The following is a 20,570-nucleotide window of genomic DNA, read 5'->3' as shown; positions in this document are numbered from 1 at the left end:
AGTTTTAAATAATAATAATAATAATAATTAAAAAATATCATTGGCATATCAAATAAAATTTAAATGAAAATTGAATGCCTCTTTTTTATTTGCAGCCATCTGAGGTAAATATAAAAAAAAAAACTTTTTCCACCGGCTGATAATAAATTTGCAAATAAAATGACAATAATGAATGAATCAAACATTCAAGCCTTGCAAGAGAAAGTGCATGAGTAAAAACGTTATTTATTGTTTGGGGGGCGGGGGGGGGGGGGGTATATTGTAGCGTCCCGGAAGAGTTAGTGCTGCAAGGGCTTCTGGGTATTTGTTCTGTTGTGTTTATGTTGTGTTACGGTACGGATGTTCTCCCGAAATGGGTTTGTTATTCTTGTTTGGTGTGGGTTCACAGTTTGGTGCATATATTTGTAAGATTGTTAAAGTTGTTTATACGGCCACCCTCAGTGTGACCTGCATGGCTGTTGAACAAGTATGCATTGCATTCACTTGTGTGCGTGTGTGTGTAAAAGCCGCATATATTATGTGACTGGGTTGGCACGCTATTTCTATGGAGGAAAAGCGGACGAGATGACAGGTTGTAGAGGACGCTAAAGGCAGTGCCGTTAAGGCACGCCCCCAATATTGTCGTCCGGGTGGAAATGAGGAGAAATTTGTTAGAATGGTTACTTTGGAAGATTTTCGGGAGGGGCACTGAAATTTGGGAGTCCAGGAAAATCGGGAGGGTTGGCAGGTATGAGTATTAGCAGTGAATGCGCTTTTACAGCGGCACCGCCGCTGTATAATACCGGAGGGCCAGCTCTAATGTTAATTTCATATTGCCTCAAGGGCCAAATTAAATTACAAGGCGGGCCAAATTTGGCCCGCGGGCCAGAGTTTGACACCCATGTTGTAGAAGAAGGCGACCGTACGTTTCGCTTTTATTTGCGGGGCGACTCCGAGAGGGTCGAGCGGTAGTAAAATGGGTGGGTGGATAAACACGGCCGTGTCACAATCATGGCGGACTAGGTTTAGGAATGTAGACGATACATTTCGCCAGTAAAGGGTCATTTAATGCAGAGGATCTCAAATGGGGGTACGCGTACCCCTGGGGGTACTTGAAGGTATGCCAAGGGGTACGTGAGATTTTTTTTAAATATTCTAAAAATAGCAACAATTAAAAAAACATTTATAAATATATTTATTGAATATTATTTCAAGAAAATATGAATGTAAGTTCATAAACTGTGAAAAGAAATGCAACAATACAATATTCAGTGTTGACAGCTAGATTTTTTTGTGGACATGTTCCATAAATATTGATGTTAAAGATTTCTTTTTTTTTGCAGAGAAATGTTTAGAATTAAGTTCATGAATCCAGATGGATCTCTATTACAGTGGTTCTCAACATTTTTTCAGTGATGTACCCCCTGTGAACATTTTTTTCATTCAAGTACCCCCTAATCACAGCAAAGCATTTTTGGTTGAAAAAAAGAGATAAAGAAGTAAAATACAGCACTATGTCATCAGTTTCTGATTCATTAAATTGTATAACAGTGCAAAATTATTGCTCATTTGTAGTGTTTTTTCTTGAACTATTTTGAAAGAAAGATCCAAAAATAACTTGTTGAAAAATAAACAAGTGATTCTATTATAAATAAAGATTTCGACACATAGAAGTAATCATCAACTTAAAGTGCCCTCTTTGGGGATTGTAATAGAGATCCATTTGGATTCATGAACTTAATTTTACACATTTCTTCTTTAAAAAAATAAATCTTTAACATCAATATTTATGGAACATGTCCACAAAAAATCTGTCTGTCAACACTGAATATTGCATTGTTGTATTTTTTTTCACAGTTTATGAACTTACATTCATTTATTGTTGAAGTTTTATTCAATAAATATATTTATGAGGGTATTTTGAATTGTTGCTATTTTTAGAATATTTTTGAAAAATCTCACGTACCCCGTGGCATACCTTCAAGTACCCCCATTTGAGAACCACTGCTCTACTACAATCCCCAAAGAGGGCATTTTAAGTTGATGATTACTTTTCTGTGGAGAAATCTTTATTTATAATTGAATCACTTGTTTATTTTTCAACACGTTTTTAGTTATTTTTTATATATTTTTTTCCAAATAGTTCAAGAAAGACCACTACAAATGAGCAATATTTTTGCACTGTTTTACAATTTAATAAATCACAAACTAATGACATAGTGCTGTATTTTACTTCTTTATGTCTTTTTTTCAACCAAAAATGCTTTTCTCTGATTAGGGGGTACTTGAATTTTAAAAAAAATTCACAGGGGGTACATCACTGAAAAAAGGTTGAGAACCACTGCAGTAAGTTATGCAGTTACACAATTGTAGTGTTATTATTAATATTATTATTGTATTACTGCGGGAAACGAACAGCAACAATGTAACAAAAAAGAGCTAGATGTCGTAATGTAATAAGAAAAAGCTGAAATGTTCTTTCAGAGCTGGCACAAAGGTTTGTATTAAAATATATATAATATCTGATGTTAGCTTTTTTTAATTAAAAAAAAATAGTGCCTGCATGATTTTACTTTTTAGTATGCAATGTCTGAAAAAGTTTGGACATTTCTGTTATAGATCATTTTATTACACTCAAATGTACCAAACGTAACCTTTTGTTGCACTGTCATTGCGTTTGCGTGCAGTGTCCAGCAGGGGGCGCCAGTTATCACCGGCACTATTGCGTCGGCAATGGAGGAGGAGGTCTGAACTCCGTCATCATGAACACGTTTGACGGCTGCGGTTCGTCGCGGGAAGACCGGGCGGAGACTCGTCGTCCTTGGGCCCGCTTCTCTTCGTGGCTCGAATGCGTGTGTGTGGTGACCTTTGACTTGGAGCTCGGACAAGCCATCGAGGTGTGCTTTGTTAGCTTAGCACAGTTAGCATTGTCATTAGTGTCGTGGTGCTAGCTGTGTGTTATGTCAACAACATGTTGTGTGTAGATGTGTGTTACACTGCACTCACAAGTAACATGAATAATTAGGTGTTATGTCAACAACATGTGTGTAGATGTGTGTTACACTGCACTCACATGTAACAACATGAATAATTGGGTGTTATGTCAACAACATGTTGTGTGTAGATGTGTGTTACACTGCACTCACAAGTAACAACATGAATAATTGGGTGTTATGTCAACAACATGTTGTGTGTAGATGTGTGTTACACTGCACTCACAAGTAACAACATGAATAATTGGGTGTTATGTCAACAACATGTTGTGTGTAGATGTGTGTTACACTGCACTCACAAGTAACAACATGAATAATTGGGTGTTATGTCAACAACATGTTGTGTGTAGATGTGTGTTACACTGCACTCACAATTAACAACATGAATAATTGGGTGTTATGTCAACAACATGTTGTGTGTAGATGTGTGTTACACTGCACTCACAAGTAACAACATGAATAATTAGGTGTTATGTCAACAACATGTTGTGTGTAGATGTGTGTTACACTGCACTCACAAGTAACATGAATAATTGGGTGTTATGTCAACAACATGTTGTGTGTAGATGTGTGTTACACTGCACTCACAAGTAACAACATGAATAATTGGGTGTTATGTCAACAACATGTTGTGTGTAGATGTGTGTTACACTGCACTCACAAGTAACAACATGAATAATTGGGTGTTATGTCAACAACATGTTGTGTGTAGATGTGTGTTACACTGCACTCACAAGTAACAACATGAATAATTGGGTGTTATGTCAACAACATGTTGTGTGTAGATGTGTGTTACACTGCACTCACAATTAACAACATGAATAATTGGGTGTTATGTCAACAACATGTTGTGTGTAGATGTGTGTTACACTGCACTCACAAGTAACAACATGAATAATTAGGTGTTATGTCAACAACATGTTGTGTGTAGATGTGTGTTACACTGCACTCACAAGTAACATGAATAATTGGGTGTTATGTCAACAACATGTTGTGTGTAGATGTGTGTTACACTGCACTCACAAGTAACAACATGAATAATTGGGTGTTATGTCAACAACATGTTGTGTGTAGATGTGTGTTACACTGCACTCACAAGTAACAACATGAATAATTGGGTGTTATGTCAACAACATGTGTGTAGATGTGTGTTACACTGCACTCACAAGTAACAACATGAATAATTGGGTGTTATGTCAACAACATGTTGTGTGTAGATGTGTGTTACACTGCACTCACAAGTAACAACATGAATAATTAGGTGTTATGTCAACAACATGTTGTGTGTAGATGTGTGTTACACTGCACTCACAAGTAACAACATGAATAATTGGGTGTTATGTCAACAACATGTTGTGTGTAGATGTGTGTTACACTGCACTCACAAGTAACAACATGAATAATTTGGTGTTATGTCAACAACATGTTGTGTGTAGATGTGTGTTACACTGCACTCACAAGTAACAACATGAATAATTGGGTGTTATGTCAACAACATGTTGTGTGTAGATGTGTGTTACACTGCACTCACAAGTAACAACATGAATAATTAGGGTGTTATGTCAACAACATGTTGTGTGTAGATGTGTGTTACACTGCACTCACAAGTAACATGAAATAATTAGGTGTTATGTCAACAACATGTGTGTAGATGTGTGTTACACTGCACTCACATGTAACAACATGAATAATTGGGTGTTATGTCAACAACATGTTGTGTGTAGATGTGTGTTACACTGCACTCACAAGTAACAACATGAATAATTAGGTGTTATGTCAACAACATGTTGTGTGTAGATGTGTGTTACACTGCACTCACAAGTAACAACATGAATAATTGGGTGTTATGTCAACAACATGTTGTGTGTAGATGTGTGTTACACTGCACTCACAAGTAACAACATGAATAATTGGGTGTTATGTCAACAACATGTTGTGTGTAGATGTGTGTTACACTGCACTCACAAGTAACAACATGAATAATTGGGTGTTATGTCAACAACATGTTGTGTGTAGATGTGTGTTACACTGCACTCACAAGTAACAACATGAATAATTGGGTGTTATGTCAACAACATGTTGTGTGTAGATGTGTGTTACACTGCACTCACAAGTAACAACATGAATAATTAGGTGTTATGTCAACAACATGTTGTGTGTAGATGTGTGTTACACTGCACTCACAAGTAACAACATGAATAATTAGGTGTTATGTCAACAACATGTTGTGTGTAGATGTGTGTTACACTGCACTCACAAGTAACAACATGAATAATTGGGTGTTATGTCAACAACATGTTGTGTGTAGATGTGTGTTACACTGCACTCACAAGTAACAACATGAATAATTAGGTGTTATGTCAACAACATGTTGTGTGTAGATGTGTGTTACACTGCACTCACAAGTAACAACATGAATAATTAGGTGTTATGTCAACAACATGTTGTGTGTAGATGTGTGTTACACTGCACTCACAAGTAACAACATGAATAATTGGGGTGTTATGTCAACAACATGTTGTGTGTAGATGTGTGTTACACTGCACTCACAAGTAACAACATGAATAATTGGGTGTTATGTCAACAACATGTTGTGTGTAGATGTGTGTTACACTGCACTCACAAGTAACAACATGAATAATTAGGTGTTATGTCAACAACATGTTGTGTGTAGATGTGTGTTACACTGCACTCACAAGTAACATGAATAATTAGGTGTTATGTCAACAACATGTGTGTAGATGTGTGTTACACTGCACTCACATGTAACAACATGAATAATTGGGTGTTATGTCAACAACATGTTTGTGTGTAGATGTGTGTTACACTGCACTCACAAGTAACAACATGAATAATTAGGTGTTATGTCAACAACATGTTGTGTGTAGATGTGTGTTACACTGCACTCACAAGTAACAACATGAATAATTGGGTGTTATGTCAACAACATGTTGTGTGTAGATGTGTGTTACACTGCACTCACAAGTAACAACATGAATAATTAGGTGTTATGTCAACAACATGTTGTGTGTAGATGTGTGTTACACTGCACTCACAAGTAACAACATGAATAATTAGGTGTTATGTCAACAACATGTTGTGTGTAGATGTGTGTTACACTGCACTCACAAGTAACAACATGAATAATTGGGTGTTATGTCAACAACATGTTGTGTGTAGATGTGTGTTACACTGCACTCACAAGTAACAACATGAATAATTGGGTGTTATGTCAACAACATGTTGTGTGTAGATGTGTGTTACACTGCACTCACAAGTAACAACATGTTGTGTGTAGATGTGTGTTACACTGCACTCACAAGTAACAACATGAATAATTAGGTGTTATGTCAACAACATGTTGTGTGTAGATGTGTGTTACACTGCACTCACAAGTAACATGAATAATTAGGTGTTATGTCAACAACATGTGTGTAGATGTGTGTTACACTGCACTCACATGTAACAACATGAATAATTGGGTGTTATGTCAACAACATGTTGTGTGTAGATGTGTGTTACACTGCACTCACAAGTAACAACATGAATAATTAGGTGTTATGTCAACAACATGTTGTGTGTAGATGTGTGTTACACTGCACTCACAAGTAACAACATGAATAATTGGGTGTTATGTCAACAACATGTTGTGTGTAGATGTGTGTTACACTGCACTCACAAGTAACAACATGAATAATTAGGTGTTATGTCAACAACATGTTGTGTGTAGATGTGTGTTACACTGCACTCACAAGTAACAACATGAATAATTAGGTGTTATGTCAACAACATGTTGTGTGTAGATGTGTGTTACACTGCACTCACAAGTAACAACATGAATAATTGGGTGTTATGTCAACAACATGTTGTGTGTAGATGTGTGTTACACTGCACTCACATGTAACATGAATAATTGGGTGTTATGTCAACAACATGTTGTGTGTAGATGTGTGTTACACTGCACTCACAAGTAACAACATGAATAATTGGGTGTTATGTCAACAACATGTTGTGTGTAGATGTGTGTTACACTGCACTCACAAGTAACAACATGAATAATTAGGTGTTATGTCAACAACATGTTGTGTGTAGATGTGTGTTACACTGCACTCACAAGTAACATGAATAATTAGGTGTTATGTCAACAACATGTGTGTAGATGTGTGTTACACTGCACTCACATGTAACAACATGAATAATTGGGTGTTATGTCAACAACATGTTGTGTGTAGATGTGTGTTACACTGCACTCACAAGTAACAACATGAATAATTAGGTGTTATGTCAACAACATGTTGTGTGTAGATGTGTGTTACACTGCACTCACAAGTAACAACATGAATAATTGGGTGTTATGTCAACAACATGTTGTGTGTAGATGTGTGTTACACTGCACTCACAAGTAACAACATGAATAATTAGGTGTTATGTCAACAACATGTTGTGTGTAGATGTGTGTTACACTGCACTCACAAGTAACAACATGAATAATTAGGTGTTATGTCAACAACATGTTGTGTGTAGATGTGTGTTACACTGCACTCACAAGTAACAACATGAATAATTGGGTGTTATGTCAACAACATGTTGTGTGTAGATGTGTGTTACACTGCACTCACAAGTAACAACATGAATAATTGGGTGTTATGTCAACAACATGTTGTGTGTAGATGTGTGTTACACTGCACTCACAAGTAACAACATGAATAATTAGGTGTTATGTCAACAACATGTTGTGTGTAGATGTGTGTTACACTGCACTCACAAGTAACAACATGAATAATTGGGTGTTATGTCAACAACATGTTGTGTGTAGATGTGTGTTACACTGCACTCACAATTAACAACATGAATAATTGGGTGTTATGTCAACAACATGTTGTGTGTAGATGTGTGTTACACTGCACTCACAAGTAACAACATGAATAATTAGGTGTTATGTCAACAACATGTTGTGTGTAGATGTGTGTTACACTGCACTCACAAGTAACATGAATAATTGGGTGTTATGTCAACAACATGTTGTGTGTAGATGTGTGTTACACTGCACTCACAAGTAACAACATGAATAATTGGGTGTTATGTCAACAACATGTTGTGTGTAGATGTGTGTTACACTGCACTCACAAGTAACAACATGAATAACTGGGTGTTATGTCAACAACATGTTGTGTGTAGATGTGTGTTACACTGCACTCACAAGTAACAACATGAATAATTGGGTGTTATGTCAACAACATGTTGTGTGTAGATGTGTGTTACACTGCACTCACATGTAACAACATGAATAATTGGGTGTTATGTCAACAACATGTTGTGTGTAGATGTGTGTTACACTGCACTCACAAGTAACAACATGAATAATTGGGTGTTATGTCAACAACATGTTGTGTGTAGATGTGTGTTACACTGCACTCACAAGTAACAATATGAATAATTGGGTGTTATGTCAACAACATGTATGTAGATGTGTGTTACACTGCACTCACAAGTAACAACATGAATAATTAGGTGTTATGTCAACAACATGTTGTGTGTAGATGTGTGTTACACTGCACTCACAAGTAACAACATGAATAATTGGGTGTTATGTCAACAACATGTTGTGTGTAGATGTGTGTTACACTGCACTCACAAGTAACAACATGAATAATTGGGTGTTATGTCAACAACATGTTGTGTGTAGATGTGTGTTACACTGCACTCACAAGTAACAATATGAATAATTGGGTGTTATGTCAACAACATGTATGTAGATGTGTGTTACACTGCACTCACAAGTAACAACATGAATAATTAGGTGTTATGTCAACAACATGTTGTGTGTAGATGTGTGTTACACTGCACTCACAAGTAACAACATGAATAATTGGGTGTTATGTCAACAACATGTTGTGTGTAGATGTGTGTTACACTGCACTCACAAGTAACAACATGAATAATTGGGTGTTATGTCAACAACATGTTGTGTGTAGATGTGTGTTACACTGCACTCACAAGTAACAACATGAATAATTGGGTGTTATGTCAACAACATGTTGTGTGTAGATGTGTGTTACACTGCACTCACAAGTAACAACATGAATAATTGGGTGTTATGTCAACAACATGTTGTGTGTAGATGTGTGTTACACTGCACTCACAAGTAACAACATGAATAATTGGGTGTTATGTCAACAACATGTTGTGTGTAGATGTGTGTTACACTGCACTCACAAGTAACAACATGAATAATTGGGTGTTATGTCAACAACATGTTGTGTGTAGATGTGTGTTACACTGCACTCACAAGTAACAACATGAATAATTGGGTGTTATGTCAACAACATGTTGTGTGTAGATGTGTGTTACACTGCACTCACAAGTAACAACATGAATAATTGGGTGTTTTGTCAACAACATGTTGTGTGTAGATGTGTGTTACACTGCACTCACAAGTAACAACATGAATAATTAGGTGTTATGTCAACAACATGTTGTGTGTAGATGTGTGTTACACTGCACTCACAAGTAACATGAATAATTAGGTGTTATGTCAACAACATGTGTGTAGATGTGTGTTACACTGCACTCACATGTAACAACATGAATAATTGGGTGTTATGTCAACAACATGTTGTGTGTAGATGTGTGTTACACTGCACTCACAAGTAACAACATGAATAATTAGGTGTTATGTCAACAACATGTTGTGTGTAGATGTGTGTTACACTGCACTCACAAGTAACAACATGAATAATTGGGTGTTATGTCAACAACATGTTGTGTGTAGATGTGTGTTACACTGCACTCACAAGTAACAACATGAATAATTAGGTGTTATGTCAACAACATGTTGTGTGTAGATGTGTGTTACACTGCACTCACAAGTAACAACATGAATAATTAGGTGTTATGTCAACAACATGTTGTGTGTAGATGTGTGTTACACTGCACTCACAAGTAACAACATGAATAATTGGGTGTTATGTCAACAACATGTTGTGTGTAGATGTGTGTTTCACTGCACTCACAAGTAACAACATGAATAATTGGGTGTTATGTCAACAACATGTTGTGTGTAGATGTGTGTTACACTGCACTCACAAGTAACAGCATGAATAATTAGGTGTTATGTCAACAACATGTTGTGTGTAGATGTGTGTTACACTGCACTCACAAGTAACATGAATAATTAGGTGTTATGTCAACAACATGTGTGTAGATGTGTGTTACACTGCACTCACATGTAACAACATGAATAATTGGGTGTTATGTCAACAACATGTTGTGTGTAGATGTGTGTTACACTGCACTCACATGTAACAGCATGAATAATTGGGTGTTATGTCAACAACATGTTGTGTGTAGATGTGTGTTACACTGCACTCACATGTAACAACATGAATAATTAGGTGTTATGTCAACAACATGTTGTGTGTAGATGTGTGTTACACTGCACTCACAAGTAACAACATGAATAATTGGGTGTTATGTCAACAACATGTTGTGTGTAGATGTGTGTTACACTGCACTCACAAGTAACAACATGAATAATTAGGTGTTATGTCAACAACATGTTGTGTGTAGATGTGTGTTACACTGCACTCACAAGTAACAACATGAATAATTAGGTGTTATGTCAACAACATGTTGTGTGTAGATGTGTGTTACACTGCACTCACAAGTAACAACATGAATAATTGGGTGTTATGTCAACAACATGTTGTGTGTAGATGTGTGTTACACTGCACTCACATGTAACATGAATAATTGGGTGTTATGTCAACAACATGTTGTGTGTAGATGTGTGTTACACTGCACTCACAAGTAACAACATGAATAATTGGGTGTTATGTCAACAACATGTTGTGTGTAGATGTGTGTTACACTGCACTCACAAGTAACAACATGAATAATTAGGTGTTATGTCAACAACATGTTGTGTGTAGATGTGTGTTACACTGCACTCACAAGTAACATGAATAATTAGGTGTTATGTCAACAACATGTGTGTAGATGTGTGTTACACTGCACTCACATGTAACAACATGAATAATTGGGTGTTATGTCAACAACATGTTGTGTGTAGATGTGTGTTACACTGCACTCACAAGTAACAACATGAATAATTAGGTGTTATGTCAACAACATGTTGTGTGTAGATGTGTGTTACACTGCACTCACAAGTAACAACATGAATAATTGGGTGTTATGTCAACAACATGTTGTGTGTAGATGTGTGTTACACTGCACTCACAAGTAACAACATGAATAATTAGGTGTTATGTCAACAACATGTTGTGTGTAGATGTGTGTTACACTGCAATCACAAGTAACAACATGAATAATTGGGTGTTATGTCAACAACATGTTGTGTGTAGATGTGTGTTACACTGCACTCACAAGTAACAACATGAATAATTGGGTGTTATGTCAACAACATGTTGTGTGTAGATGTGTGTTACACTGCACTCACATGTAACATGAATAATTGGGTCAACATTTATGCAAGATGGCGGCGCCCGGACGGGCTGCGACACTGCGGTGCTCTTGCTAAAGATGGAACATTTGGTGGAAATGCCGGACAGTTCTGCAGACTTCATGGCTGGCTCGCATCGTGGTCACTCCGTGATCACGTACGACCGCCAGACACTTCTGGATATGGACATATTGGGCCGTTTTGGACTGATAGACGCGGGCGTGCTAAACATGCTAACTAGCATGGGGATTCATCGGCGGCTACATCCAGCGGCCTGTGAAGCAGCGGAGTCTAGTAGCAGCGGGGGCCGTCTACGGAGCAGACGCCAGCGGTGTGATCGGAAACGCGGATGTCGAGCGGGGCTAAAAACAAAGCAGAAGGCTAATCCCCACAGTACACCACTTCCCTCCACCCTGAAGACGGATTTAGATGGAAAGTGCGAGACTACTGGTCTGGGTAAGGAGTCTGTTAAATTAGAACAAGTTTTTTCTACTTTGAGTGTTTCAGAGTTGGACATGTGTTTTACTGAGGTGGCTAACTATGATGCGTGCAGTTTATCAAAGCAACAAACAAACAATCGGAAAATCCCCGTTACTGAGGAGGCTAACTATGATGCGTGCAGTTTATCAAAGCAACAAACAAACAATCGGAACATCCCCGTTACTGAGGTGGCTAACCATGATGCGTGCAGTTTATCAAAGCAACAATCAAACAATCGGAACATTCCCGTCGTATCAATTCCTAGATATGGTCGTAATTATACTGAATGCACTGGGCATAATAAACACAACATTATTAATATTGCTACTACGGATAATTTGATCAAAAATTCCCTAAAACAGCCCACTACCTATAAAGTAGGTTTTTTAAACATAAGATCATTGTCTCCCAAAACGTTGTTAGTTAATGATATTATCAGAGACAACAATCTTAACGTCATCGGTCTCAGCGAAACCTGGCTTAAACCAAACGACTTTTTTGCGCTAAATGAGGCATGTCCTCCTAACTTTACACATGCGCATATTGCCCGTCCGCTTAAAAGGGGTGGGGGGGTCGCACTAATATACAACAAAAACTTTAACCTTAGTCCTAACATAAATAATAAATATAAATCGTTTGAGGTGCTTACTATGAGGTCTGTCACACCGCTGCCTCTACACCTGGCTGTTATCTACCGCCCCCCAGGGCCCTGTTCGGACTTCATCAATGAATTCTCAGAGTTCGTTGCTGATCTAGTGACACACGCCGATAATATAATCATAATGGGGGACTTTAATATCCACATGAATACCCCATCGGACCCACCGTGCGTAGCGCTCCAGAGTATAATTGATAGCTGTGGTCTCACACAAATAATAAATGAACCCACGCATCGCAACGGTAATACGATAGACCTAGTGCTTGTCAAGGGGATCACCGCTTCCAAAGTTACGATACTCCCGTATACTAAAGTATTGTCCGATCATTACCTTATAAAATTCGAGGTTCAGACGCATGTTCGTCAAACTAATAATAATAATAACTGCTATAGCAGCCGCAACATTAATACGGCCACAACGACAACTCTTGCTGACCTACTGCCCTCGGTAATGGCACCATTCCCAAAGTATGTGGGCTCTATTGATAACCTCACTAACAATTTTAACGACGCCCTGCGCGAAACCATTGATAACATAGCACCGCTAAAGTTAAAAAAGGCTCCAAAAAAGCGCACCCCGTGGTTTACAGAAGAAACTAGAGCTCAGAAATTATTATGCAGAAAGCTGGAACGCAAATGGCGCACGACTAAACTTGAGGTGCACCATCAAGCATTTAGTGATGGTTTAATAACTTATAAACGCATGCTTACCTTAGCTAAAGCTAATTATTACTCAAATCTCATCCACCGTAATAAAAACGATCCTAAATTTTTGTTTAGTACGGTAGCATCGCTAACCCAACAAGGGACTCCTTCCAGTAGCTCCACCCACTCAGCTGATGACTTTATGCAATTCTTTAGTAAGAAAATTGAAGTCATTAGAAAGGAGATTAAAGACAATGCGTCCCAGCTACAACGGGGTTCTATTAACACTGACACGATTGTATATACGGCGGATACTGCCCTCCAAAATAGTTTCTCTCGTTTTGAGGAAATAACATTAGAGGAATTGTTACAACGTGTAAATGGAATAAAACAAACAACATGTTTACTTGACCCTCTTCCTGGGAAACTGATCAAGGAGCTCTTTGTATTATTAGGTCCATCAGTGCTAAATATTATAAACTTATCACTTTCCTCGGGCACTGTTCCCCTAGCATTCAAAAAAGCGGTTATTCATCCTCTCCTTAAAAGACCTAACCTCGATCCTGACCTCATGGTAAACTACCGACCGGTGTCTCACCTTCCCTTCATTTCAAAAATCCTCGAAAAAATTGTTGCGGAGCAGTTAAATGAACACTTAGCGTCTAACAATCTATGTGAAACCTTTCAATCCGGTTTCAGGGCAAATCACTCGACGGAGACAGCCCTCGCAAAAATGACTAATGATCTATTGCTAACGATGGATTCTGATGCGTCATCTATGTTGCTGCTCCTCGATCTTAGCGCTGCTTTCGATACCGTCGATCATAATATTTTATTAGAACGTATCAAAACACGAATCGGTATGTCAGACTTAGCCCTGTCTTGGTTTAACTCTTATCTTACTGATAGGATGCAGTGTGTCTCCCATAACAATGTGACCTCGGACTACGTTAAGGTAACGTGTGGAGTTCCCCAGGGTTCGGTCCTTGGCCCTGCACTCTTCAGCATCTACATGCTGCCGCTAGGTGACATCATACGCAAATACGGTGTTAGCTTTCACTGTTATGCTGATGACACCCAACTCTACATGCCCCTAAAGCTGACCAACACGCCGGATTGTAGTCAGCTGGAGGCGTGTCTTAATGAAATTAAACAATGGATGTCCGCTAACTTTTTGCAACTCAACGCCAAAAAAACGGAAATGCTGATTATCGGTCCTGCTAGACACCGAACTCTATTTAATAATACAACTCTAACATTTGACAACCAAACAATTAAACAAGGCGACACGGTAAAGAATCTGGGTATTATCTTCGACCCAACTCTCTCCTTTGAGGCACACATTAAAAGCGTTACTAAAACGGCCTTCTTTCATCTCCGTAATATCGCTAAAATTCGCTCCATTCTGTCCACTAAAGACGCTGAGATCATTATCCATGCGTTTGTTACGTCTCGCCTCGACTACTGTAACGTATTATTTTCGGGTCTCCCCATGTCTAGCATTAAAAGATTACAGTTGGTACAAAATGCGGCTGCTAGACTTTTGACAAGAACAAGAAAGTTTGATCACATTACGCCTGTACTGGCTCACCTGCACTGGCTTCCTGTGCACTTAAGATGTGACTTTAAGGTTTTACTACTTACGTATAAAATACTACACGGTCTAGCTCCATCCTATCTTGCCGATTGTATTGTACCATATGTCCCGGCAAGAAATCTGCGTTCAAAGGACTCCGGCTTATTAGTGATTCCCAAAGCCCAAAAAAAGTCTGCGGGCTATAGAGCGTTTTCCGTTCGGGCTCCAGTACTCTGGAATGCCCTCCCGGTAACAGTTCGAGATGCCACCTCAGTAGAAGCATTTAAGTCTCACCTTAAAACTCATTTGTATGCTGTAGCCTTTAAATAGACTCCCTTTTTAGACCAGTTGATCTGCTGTTTCTTTTCTTTTTCTTCTATGTCCCACTCTCCCTTGTGGAGGGGGTCCGGTCCGATCCGGTGGCCATGTACTGCTTGCCTGTGTATCGGCTGGGGACATCTCTGCGCTGCTGATCCGCCTCCGCTTGGGATGGTTTCCTGGTGGCTCCGCTGTGAACGGGACTCTCTCTGCTGAGTTGGACCCGCTTTGGACTGGACTCTTGCGACTGTGTTGGATCCATTATGGATTGAACTTTCACAGTATCATGTTAGACCCGCTCGACATCCATTGCTTTCCTCCTCTCTAAGGTTCTCATAGTCATTATTGTCACCGACGTCCCACTGGGTGTGAGTTTTCCTTGCCCTTATGTGGGCCTACCGAGGATGTCGTGGTGGTTTGTGCAGCCCTTTGAGACACTAGTGATTTAGGGCTATATAAGTAAACATTGATTGATTGATTGATGTGTGTAGATGTGTGTTACACTGCACTCACATGTAACATGAATAATTGGGTGTTATGTCAACAACATGTGTGTAGATGTGTGTTACACTGCACTCACAAGTAACAACATGAATAATTGGGTGTTATGTCAACAACATGTTGTGTGTAGATGTGTGTTACACTGCACTCACAAGTAACAACATGAATAATTGGGTGTTATGTCAACAACATGTTGTGTGTAGATGTGTGTTACACTGCACTCACAAGTAACAACATGAATAATTAGGTGTTATGTCAACAACATGTTGTGTGTAGATGTGTGTTACACTGCACTCACAAGTAACAACATGAATAATTAGGTGTTATGTCAACAACATGTTGTGTGTAGATGTGTGTTACACTGCACTCACAAGTAACAACATGAATAATTGGGTGTTATGTCAACAACATGTTGTGTGTAGATGTGTGTTACACTGCACTCACAAGTAACAACATGAATAATTGGGTGTTATGTCAACAACATGTTGTGTGTAGATGTGTGTTACACTGCACTCACAAGTAACAACATGAATAATTAGGTGTTATGTCAACAACATGTTGTGTGTAGATGTGTGTTACACTGCACTCACAAGTAACATGAATAATTGGGTGTTATGTCAACAACATGTTGTGTGTAGATGTGTGTTACACTGCACTCACAAGTAACAACATGAATAATTGGGTGTTATGTCAACAACATGTTGTGTGTAGATGTGTGTTACACTGCACTCACAAGTAACAACATGAATAATTGGGTGTTATGTCAACAACATGTTGTGTGTAGATGTGTGTTACACTGCACTCACAAGTAACAACATGAATAATTGGGTGTTATGTCAACAACATGTTGTGTGTAGATGTGTGTTACACTGCACTCACATGTAACAACATGAATAATTGGGTGTTATGTCAACAACATGTTGTGTGTAGATGTGTGTTACACTGCACTCACAAGTAACAACATGAATAATTGGGTGTTATGTCAACAACATGTTGTGTGTAGATGTGTGTTACACTGCACTCACAAGTAACAATATGAATAATTGGGTGTTATGTCAACAACATGTATGTAGATGTGTGTTACACTGCACTCACAAGTAACAACATGAATAATTAGGTGTTATGTCAACAACATGTTGTGTGTAGATGTGTGTTACACTGCACTCACAAGTAACAACATGAATAATTGGGTGTTATGTCAACAACATGTTGTGTGTAGATGTGTGTTACACTGCACTCACAAGTAACAACATGAATAATTGGGTGTTATGTCAACAACATGTTGTGTGTAGATGTGTGTTACACTGCACTCACAAGTAACAATATGAATAATTGGGTGTTATGTCAACAACATGTATGTAGATGTGTGTTACACTGCACTCACAAGTAACAACATGAATAATTAGGTGTTATGTCAACAACATGTTGTGTGTAGATGTGTGTTACACTGCACTCACAAGTAACAACATGAATAATTGGGTGTTATGTCAACAACATGTTGTGTGTAGATGTGTGTTACACTGCACTCACAAGTAACAACATGAATAATTGGGTGTTATGTCAACAACATGTTGTGTGTAGATGTGTGTTACACTGCACTCACAAGTAACAACATGAATAATTGGGTGTTATGTCAACAACATGTTGTGTGTAGATGTGTGTTACACTGCACTCACAAGTAACAACATGAATAATTGGGTGTTATGTCAACAACATGTTGTGTGTAGATGTGTGTTACACTGCACTCACAAGTAACAACATGAATAATTGGGTGTTATGTCAACAACATGTTGTGTGTAGATGTGTGTTACACTGCACTCACAAGTAACAACATGAATAATTGGGTGTTATGTCAACAACATGTTGTGTGTAGATGTGTGTTACACTGCACTCACAAGTAACAACATGAATAATTGGGTGTTATGTCAACAACATGTTGTGTGTAGATGTGTGTTACACTGCACTCACAAGTAACAACATGAATAATTGGGTGTTATGTCAACAACATGTTGTGTGTAGATGTGTGTTACACTGCACTCACAAGTAACAACATGAATAATTGGGTGTTATGTCAACAACATGTTGTGTGTAGATGTGTGTTACACTGCACTCACAAGTAACAATATGAATAATTGGGTGTTATGTCAACAACATGTATGTAGATGTGTGTTACACTGCACTCACAAGTAACAACATGAATAATTAGGTGTTATGTCAACAACATGTTGTGTGTAGATGTGTGTTACACTGCACTCACAAGTAACAACATGAATAATTGGGTGTTATGTCAACAACATGTTGTGTGTAGATGTGTGTTACACTGCACTCACAAGTAACAACATGAATAATTGGGTGTTATGTCAACAACATGTTGTGTGTAGATGTGTGTTACACTGCACTCACAAGTAACAACATGAATAATTGGGTGTTATGTCAACAACATGTTGTGTGTAGATGTGTGTTACACTGCACTCACAAGTAACAACATGAATAATTGGGTGTTATGTCAACAACATGTTGTGTGTAGATGTGTGTTACACTGCACTCACAAGTAACAACATGAATAATTGGGTGTTATGTCAACAACATGTTGTGTGTAGATGTGTGTTACACTGCACTCACAAGTAACAACATGAATAATTAGGTGTTATGTCAACAACATGTTGTGTGTAGATGTGTGTTACACTGCACTCACAAGTAACATGAATAATTAGGTGTTATGTCAACAACATGTTGTGTGTAGATGTGTGTTACACTGCACTCACAAGTAACATGAATAATTAGGTGTTATGTCAACAACATGTTGTGTGTAGATGTGTGTTACACTGCACTCACAAGTAACAACATGAATAATTGGGTGTTATGTCAACAACATGTTGTGTGTAGATGTGTGTTACACTGCACTCACAAGTAACAACATGAATAATTGGGTGTTATGTCAACAACATGTTGTGTGTAGATGTGTGTTACACTGCACTCACAAGTAACAACATGAATAATTGGGTGTTATGTCAACAACATGTTGTGTGTAGATGTGTGTTACACTGCACTCACAAGTAACAACATGAATAATTGGGTGTTATGTCAACAACATGTTGTGTGTAGATGTGTGTTACACTGCACTCACAAGTAACAACATGAATAATTGGGTATTATGTCAACAACATGTTGTGTGTAGATGTGTGTTACACTGCACTCACATGTAACAACATGAATAATTGGGTGTTATGTCAACAACATGTTGTGTGTAGATGTGTGTTACACTGCACTCACAAGTAACAACATGAATAATTGGGTGTTATGTCAACAACATGTTGTGTGTAGATGTGTGTTACACTGCACTCACAAGTAACAATATGAATAATTAGGTGTTATGTCAACAACATGTTGTGTGTTGATGTGTGTTACACTGCACTCACATGTAACAACATGAATAATTGGGTGTTATGTCAACAACATGTTGTGTGTAGATGTGTGTTACACTGCACTCACAAGTAACAACATGAATAATTGGGTGTTATGTCAACAACATGTTGTGTGTAGATGTGTGTTACACTGCACTCACAAGTAACAACATGAATAATTGGGTGTTATGTCAACAACATGTTGTGTGTAGATGTGTGTTACACTGCACTCACAAGTAACAACATGAATAATTGGGTGTTATGTCAACAACATGTTGTGTGTAGATGTGTGTTACACTGCACTCACAAGTAACAATATGAATAATTGGGTGTTATGTCAACAACATGTATGTAGATGTGTGTTACACTGCACTCACAAGTAACAACATGAATAATTAGGTGTTATGTCAACAACATGTTGTGTGTAGATGTGTGTTACACTGCACTCACAAGTAACAACATGAATAATTGGGTGTTATGTCAACAACATGTGTGTAGATGTGTGTCACACTGCACTCACAAGTAACATGAATAATTGGGTGTTATGTCAACAACATGTTGTGTGTAGATGTGTGTTACACTGCACTCACAAGTAACAACATGAATAATTGGGTGTTATGTCAACAACATGTTGTGTGTAGATGTGTGTTACACTGCACTCACAAGTAACAATATGAATAATTGGGTGTTATGTCAACAACATGTTGTGTGTAGATGTGTGTCACACTGCACTCACATGTAACAACATGAATAATTGGGTGTTATGTCAACAACATGTTGTGTGTAGATGTGTGTTACACTGCACTCACAAGTAACATGAATAATTGGGTGTTATGTCAACAACATGTTGTGTGTAGATGTGTGTTACACTGCACTCACAAGTAACAACATGAATAATTGGGTGTTATGTCAACAACATGTTGTGTGTAGATGTGTGTTACACTGCACTCACAAGTAACAACATGAATAATTGGGTGTTATGTCAACAACATGTTGTGTGTAGATGTGTGTTACACTGCACTCACAAGTAACAACATGAATAATTGGGTGTTATGTCAACAACATGTTGTGTGTAGATGTGTGTTACACTGCACTCACAAGTAACAACATGAATAATTGGGTGTTATGTCAACAACATGTTGTGTGTAGATGTGTGTTACACTGCACTCACAAGTAACAATATGAATAATTAGGTGTTATGTCAACAACATGTTGTGTGTTGATGTGTGTTACACTGCACTCACATGTAACAACATGAATAATTAGGTGTTATGTCAACAACATGTTGTGTGTAGATGTGTGTTACACTGCACTCACAAGTAACAACATGAATAATTGGGTGTTATGTCAACAACATGTTGTGTGTAGATGTGTGTTACACTGCACTCACAAGTAACAACATGAATAATTGGGTGTTATGTCAACAACATGTTGTGTGTGGATGTGTGTTACACTGCACTCACAAGTAACAACATGAATAATTGGGTGTTATGTCAACAACATGTTGTGTGTAGATGTGTGTTACACTGCACTCACAAGTAACAACATGAATAAT

General features: G+C 38.1%; 1 protein-coding gene across 2 annotated transcripts in view; it reads left to right on the top strand.

The window, feature by feature from the left end:
• The first annotated feature begins 2,681 nt into the window (after positions 1–2,681).
• dennd6b (DENN/MADD domain containing 6B) overlaps positions 2,682–20,570 on the top strand; it is a 28,438-nt gene continuing 10,549 nt past the window's right edge. Inside the window, exon 1 of one of the 2 annotated variants that reach the window (XM_061912069.1) lies at positions 2,682–2,876. In XM_061912069.1, coding sequence (XP_061768053.1) covers positions 2,742–2,876 — 135 coding nt within the window. In that variant the 5' untranslated portion in view covers positions 2,682–2,741. Of the gene's footprint in view, positions 2,877–11,279; positions 11,890–20,570 lie in introns of those variants that run through there. The other variant, XM_061912070.1, reaches the window with a different exon arrangement.

This window comes from Nerophis ophidion, linkage group LG10, assembly GCF_033978795.1.
Source record: "Nerophis ophidion isolate RoL-2023_Sa linkage group LG10, RoL_Noph_v1.0, whole genome shotgun sequence".
NCBI classification, from domain to species: domain Eukaryota; kingdom Metazoa; phylum Chordata; class Actinopteri; order Syngnathiformes; family Syngnathidae; genus Nerophis; species Nerophis ophidion.
The sequence above is the reverse complement of the archived record's forward strand: the minus strand, read 5'-3'. Positions and strand labels throughout refer to the sequence as shown.